The sequence below is a fragment of the Neoarius graeffei genome, chromosome 21 (genome assembly GCF_027579695.1).
Source record: "Neoarius graeffei isolate fNeoGra1 chromosome 21, fNeoGra1.pri, whole genome shotgun sequence".
Lineage (NCBI taxonomy): Eukaryota > Metazoa > Chordata > Actinopteri > Siluriformes > Ariidae > Neoarius > Neoarius graeffei.
The window spans coordinates 8922783-8929757 of record NC_083589.1 but is presented as its reverse complement, the minus strand read 5'-3'; the positions used below and the strand labels follow the sequence as shown (position 1 = coordinate 8929757).

Genomic DNA, 6975 nt, shown 5'->3' with positions numbered 1-6975 from the left:
TGGACTCTGCCTTACACTATACTTCTGATACTCTGTTTGCACCTCGTATGACCCCGGCCTGGATAACAACTCTGCTTTTGCCTGATGCTATTGTGTTGTTTGGCTGCCTGAAAATAATATCCTGCATTTCCATCTGTCTTCCAACATCATCACTGACAGTGATTTGATTAAAAAGATGATAAAACAACATCACTTAGAACTTGAAAAGCAGAGGTCTCCAAGAGAAAGGGGTCGACATCCATGGGGGTGAAAAAATAAAAATTCCAAAGAGCAGTGTCAAGCAAACATACCAGCATTCACTCACCCGGAACCTGAAATCACATTTAATGGATATTTATGGACTTTACTCTTTGTTCCAAATGACTAATATAAGGGATCAGTAAGAAGCCTTCACTTAGCCTCTTTCACGCTTTCACTCCTTCACTGGTGCAGAATGATACCGACTAATAAACCTCCAGAACAGAATCATTTCAATTACAAAGAAACAGTGGTCATAAAAATGAACCGTGTGAAAGCCATGTTTGTAACCTGTAATCCAGCTGGACCCGAAAGGAACATTTGGTAAAGACAGATATAATTTAAAGTAAATCATAAATGTGATTCTAGAAGAGTTGTGACAGAAAATCAGATACAATTTCAGGATTGTTTGTGTCAGTGTTCATATGAATTCAAAATTAGGTACATGATATGGTTTATGAAAAGGTGATTTCATGTAAAACACAGAGAGAGAGAGAGAGAGAGAGAGAGAGAGAGAGAGCAGTGAGGTGTCAGTGAGATTTGCATGAACAGGACGGAATCGTTTCATTTCTCCCAGAATAGAGCAGAAACTTCACCAGATGTTCAACTTCCTTCAGTCAAACTCACTGAAGCACAAAACACAGCACTGAATCTACAGCTAATCACACTCTCTCATCACACTGATCATCACTATTAACTCCAATAAAAGAACAGACAACGTCCAAAATTCAGCTTTATTTCAGCACAAACTACAGGAAGAGCAACAGGACAGTGAAGAGAGGAAAGACAGAAATGTCAGCATTGTGTAGAATTGAAACTCTATTGTAGATGGATCATAAGCAGCTCCATGTTAAACTCTATCTTGGATCCACTAGCCTTCACACTGACTCTTTCTGAACGTGACTGGATGATTGACGTTGTTATGGGAGACCGTGCAGCTGAACTCCTCCCCCTTTTCCCAGAGGTCTTTGCTGAGGGTCAGGGTGCTGCTGCGGCTGTAACGGCCGTTCTTCTCTACTTCTGCGCTGCTCAGAACCCCGTTCTTCACCTCTGAGCCGTCCACTGTCCAGCTCACCAGCGCCCCCTGTGGAGAGTAGCCAGACAGCAGGCAGAGCAGCGAGGCCGATCCCTCAGACAGCTGCAGAGGGGACGGAGGGAGCAGAGACACGGAGGGAGACACTGTGGAACCCGCTGGAGAGGAGAAACACACAAACACATCATAGACACCTCATTCACACACAATTAGAAATGAGGATGAAATATTTCTGGAACTTTGTGGTACTGACTGATCTTACAGAGGAATTAAGTCGAATAAAGTCTGACTTCATGACTGAGTTTCATTCACTACTTTATTATGTGACATCAGTTTCAGTGCAGCAACAAAACAAACATGTTCCACTCTGTAATTTATCTGGGAAAATAATTTTACAACAAGTTTTATTACTTTATAGTTCAAACCTTCAGCACATTTAACTGCAGCAAATACAAATGTAGCTGATGACAGAAATATTCATCGTTTAACACAAACACACACAGCAGCTTTCATTTGGATTTTACATCAGCACACAGTCACTATATTTATTAAATGTTTATTATAGAGTAACTGCAGAGTTATTGCATGTTGAATTTATCACAAGTGTGTAATTATTTCATATTTCATTCATTCATTCATTATCTCTAGCCGCTTTATCCTTCTACAGGGTCGCAGGCAAGCTGGAGCCTATCCCAGCTGACTACGGGCGAAAGGCGGGGTACACCCTGGACAAGTCGCCAGGTCATCACAGGGCTGACACATAGACACAGACAACCATTCACACTCACATTCACACCTACGCTCAATTTAGAGTCACCAGTTAACCTAACCTGCATGTCTTTGGACTGTGGGGGAAACCGGAGCACCCGGAGGAAACCCACGCGGACATGGGGAGAACATGCAAACTCCACACAGAAAGACCCTCGCCGGCCCCGGGGCTCGAACCCAGGACCTTCTTGCTGTGAGGCGACAGCGCTAACCACTACACCACCGTGCCGCCCTATTTCATATTTAACATCAATAATTGTGTATTTATTGAATGTTTAAGAACATTGATATGGGATCTGTTCTGATACTGAAATGTTTTCATCATCAGAGCAAAATAACACACAATAAAATCAATTACACAATTATAAACATTAATAATTTCTTCAGTTTAATTTTTTGTATTACTGTAATTAGTAATGAAGAAAATTAATTTTGTATTAAAAGAAGAAAACACACTTACTGTTCACGATGAGTTTGGAGCCTCCACCAAAAGTCCACCACAGTGATACATTCTAATGAAACCGTCGTACAAAAACCTCCATCACACTGCAGTACACACACACACACACACACACACACACACACACACACACACACACACACACACACACACACACACACACTTTGCATGAGCAGTCCATGCTTCAGTGCTCTGCGAGTGTTTATAGCCCTGTGACTTTAACACTTCATGACTGAGAGCTGCTGCTCAGCAACTTCACCCACAGCAACCATGACTTTGATCAGCGTCTTCATCTGCACACTGGCCCTCTGGACTCAAGGTGAGAGTTTAACATCAACTCACAGCCTCACACACTTCATTTCATACGAATTCTACACCACTTTAGAGCTTACAAACACAATCTATGTTTCTCTTCAGGATCCAGAGGTCAGGTGACTGTGACTCAGACTCCTTCAGTGCAAACTGTTGCTCCAGGAAACACAGTCACCATCAACTGCAAATTCAGCACTGCTGTTTATGATGACTGTGGCCCATCTGGTGTCTCTTATGACTGTCTCGCCTGGTACCTGCAGAAACCTGGAGAAGCTCCTAAACTCCTGATCAAGTGGGCTACTACTTTACAGTCAGGGATTCCAGCTCGTTTCAGCGGCAGTGGATCGAATACTGACTTCACTCTGACCATCAGTGGAGTCCAGACTGAAGATGCAGGAGATTACTACTGTCAGAGTTATCATTATATCAGTAGTAGCAATGTGTTCACACAGTGTTAGAGCGTCGTACAAAAACCTGGGTCAGTGAGAGTGCACAGAGAAGCACTGCTGCAGCTGGGAGCGACTGCAGGTGCTGAGGGGGAGGATGTGATACAGCACAATGACACACACTGTGGACGAGAGAAAACACACCACACTAACTCACTAATACACACACATCTGTGAGAGGAGTCCACCTTTCTCAGCTGTGGACAGACAAACAAAGTCCTGATCATTCTGATTCACTGCTTACTAATTATCTTTATCCCATTTTACACACTTAAGTATTTATTATAGTTATAATTTGTTGTATATATGATTTCCCAAAACATTTATTTATTATTCATTTCAAACACGATTATATAATTGATATTTATTATCACAACTTTAATATTCATGAAATTGAGCCATATTATCGACCTGAAACTGACATTTAAACATAAATTTTTCTTCTCATCATAATGCATCACAGTTGAAGTTCATTTCAGAATCCAGTAATGAAACACAAAGAAAGACAGGGAGCGACCTGAGAAAACAGAGAGAGCAGAAAAGTGCAGCGAGCAAGAGAAGGTTAAATCAGTGGAGTGAGGAGAGGAGGAGTGGAGCTGTAGAAAGCAGGAGAAGGAAAGAGGAATAACATCTCAGGATGATAGTGAGCGCATGGAATGTCCAATACATCCTACAGAGGAGGGTCAAGGGCTGTGATCAATCTAAACATTGAACTACGTAGTTTGAATAATTTCCGAGTCTGTGTCTTATATTCTTCTCAAAGGAAAATGCTGGATTGTTTCAAATATTTTGAAGATATTCTAACTACGGCTGAAACGTTTCCTCGAGTAACTCGAACAATTCGATTACTAAAAATGTTTGATGTATATTTTTGCATTGAGGCTTCGTTTATTTCCTATCAGCTCACTGCGTTTTGCACGGATGATTATTACTGTGGCACAACGAGCTGCTGTGGATACGTGACATGAAGGAGACGTCGGACGTGATTTGATGGCACGATTTGCAAAATGAAGGAAGTGAGAGAAAACAGCAAGGGGCGAGGAGAAGAGTATGGGCAGAGAAAAAAACGGAAAATATAAAAGCTTGGGATCATTTCAAGATAAAACAGAGCAACAAGTGTGTGGAGTGTATCTATTGCAAAGCCATACTAGCCAACCACAACAGCACATCGTCAATGCTACTGCACCTCCACACAAAGCATTCATTCTGTGCATCCAGTCCACAGAGCAGATCCAAGACAAGCTAACGCAAATCATTATGATGTTCAGTAATTATGGATATGTGCAATGGATAGTTAATCAATATAATAAGTTGTTGTTGCATTCACACAAAGAGATTTAAATCATTCTCAGTATCCCTTCCCTTATTCTCGTACTAAGTCAAATTTTAATGATAAAACAGACTCAAAATGAGATGCATCATCGCCTTCGGCGGACCACCAAGAAACACCGGCTCAAGCAGCCGCAGTTGCCGGAGAGTGAGCTTGGTTTGCTTACGCTATGGTCGCTGTTGTTTGGTTTGATAGAATTAGCCCAAATTATTACGGTCAGTAAGCTCAACCATTCTTTTTGGTCAGTGTAGGCTTTCTTGATTTGCCATATTTAGATCGCCATTCTTTACAAGAATGGACTTTCGGGAAAACATGTTTGAGGAACTAAGACTGTGCTAAACAAGTGGAGTGGGCAGTAGTGCTGTCCAAACTTAAACATGCATGTCAAACGTTTGCTTCTGACACAAGCCATGGTTATATGGAGCACTAACGTCTGAGTGTAAAGCAGCCCAACAGCCCGCTGGCAAAATATGTTCTTAACGTGCCAGCTAGGAGCCTTATTTCCTTGAGGATTTTCCCCCAAAAAATGATTTTTACAAGAGAAAACGCTCAGAGATCAGATTCATGTCGTTGGCTGCTGCTGATGCTGTGTTGTTAGCGAAATATCTATATAAAATTGATCACAATAAATCAGAGAGACTTATGCCGTGCATTCAGTACTTTCTTGACAGAAAGCCTGTTCTAAAATTTCTTTTCTCGATTCAATAAACGAAGCAACTCCCGATGATGACTTCGCGGGACTGCTTACCAAAGAGAAAAAGCTGTTGGAAAATGAAAAATATGAGTTCTTGACCAAAGACTACACCCCATCAGAAAAATTTGTTTTCCTTAAGACAAAAGTCTATGGTAAAAACAGGTGCTTTCAAATGTCCTGGCTCTAAGATTACAAGTGGCTTGTGTACAGTCCTTCAAAAGAGGGGGGTCTGTGTAGAGTATGTCTCGCGTTCCCACCAACCTCCAACTCTGTGAACACTGGGGCGCTTATCAGTTTTGCGAAGACCAAATTTCATAAGGCAAACGAGATATCAAGGGAGCATGAAAAAACAATATATCATAATGACGCTTTGCTTCACACCGCAAACTTTATCAAGAGAATGTGCAATCCAGAAAAAGCGATATCTTCTGTTCTAGAATCGTCAAGAGTCGCGCAAATAGATTACAACCGCAAGGTTCTGAGGAGCATTATATCCTGTTTAATATTTTGTGGGAAGCAAAATATTGCTCTTTGTGGGCATAACGAGTCTAAAATTACCCAGATAGCAAAAATCAGTTGAATCAACATTGAAATAGCGTTTGGCGGAAAACATTATTTCAATGTTGAAATGATATTGAAAGTGTCCCCTTGAATTTGGGTTGAATCAACGTTGAATTTTCAACCCTATCAGCATTGAATCAATAGTGATTCAACCATCATCTAAATAGAAACTTACATTTAAATTTCCATTGATTTCATGTTGAAATAATATACTGAATCAATGGTGATTCAACCATCATCTAAATGGAAATCGACATGTCATGACACTGAATCGATATCTGTTTGAGCATTATCTAAAAGGTACATATGCTAATAGAGTATAATTACTTTTATTATTCATTCAGAGTTACTTCATGGGTGTCTATCAGCCTACACAGACAGATCAAACACTGCATACAACCACATACATTCATACATATTTGTCAATTACTGAATGAAATAACAGAAGAGGGATTGTTTGTTATTGTTGTTTTATTGTGTCAGTCACAACAGAAAAAAAAAAAAAAAAGACTTCAATCCTGAAGTGGAGGCTGTGGGAGAAGCAGAGGCAACATTTATGTCAGTGCTCATGATAGAACGTTTTGCAGAGAGCAAATACTACAAATCACCTCTTACTTTTACAAAACAACAATTTAGGAATATCAAGTTCACTTACATCTAGTTCCTTTTCTTTCCCCCGACACGCCAAGGGGTGTACCGAAGCCAATTTTTCACTAATTCGCTGAAGGCCTGCTGGGTAAGCCGCCGGTCACTCTGCCAAGCAGCAGCTGAAAGACAGGAATAATACAAAAGTTGTATGACATATAATATAATTCCATTACTAAGAACTGCATTTCTTAGTTTTATTTCATTACTAAGAATTGCATTTCTTGAGGCAAACCACAAATGGTATCTTTCGTTCACTGTGTGATTGTGTGGAGGGCTATGAAATAAGATTAAAGAGTCTGCTAAGTGTAATGTTAGATAGAACGTTTGACCCGACTTAAACTGTTTAAACAAGGCATTTGTAGAGGGGTGTGTGCGCGTGCGTGCTACCACATTAACCAACATTTCTTGGATCAACAGCATGTGTCCAAATTTTAATCTTAGTTTGTGATGAAATGCAATGGTTATCTGAAAACAGTTCTTTAAGTG

The 6975-nt window shown here is 40.5% G+C and overlaps 1 gene segment (V, D, J or C); it reads left to right on the top strand.

The window, feature by feature from the left end:
- Positions 1–2742: 2742 nt before the first annotated feature.
- On the top strand, positions 2743–3268 carry LOC132869692 (immunoglobulin kappa variable 4-1-like). The segment is given in 2 exon segments: positions 2743–2817; positions 2916–3268. Coding segments are annotated over 2 exon segments (402 nt in total).
- Positions 3269–6975: the final 3707 nt, after the last annotated feature.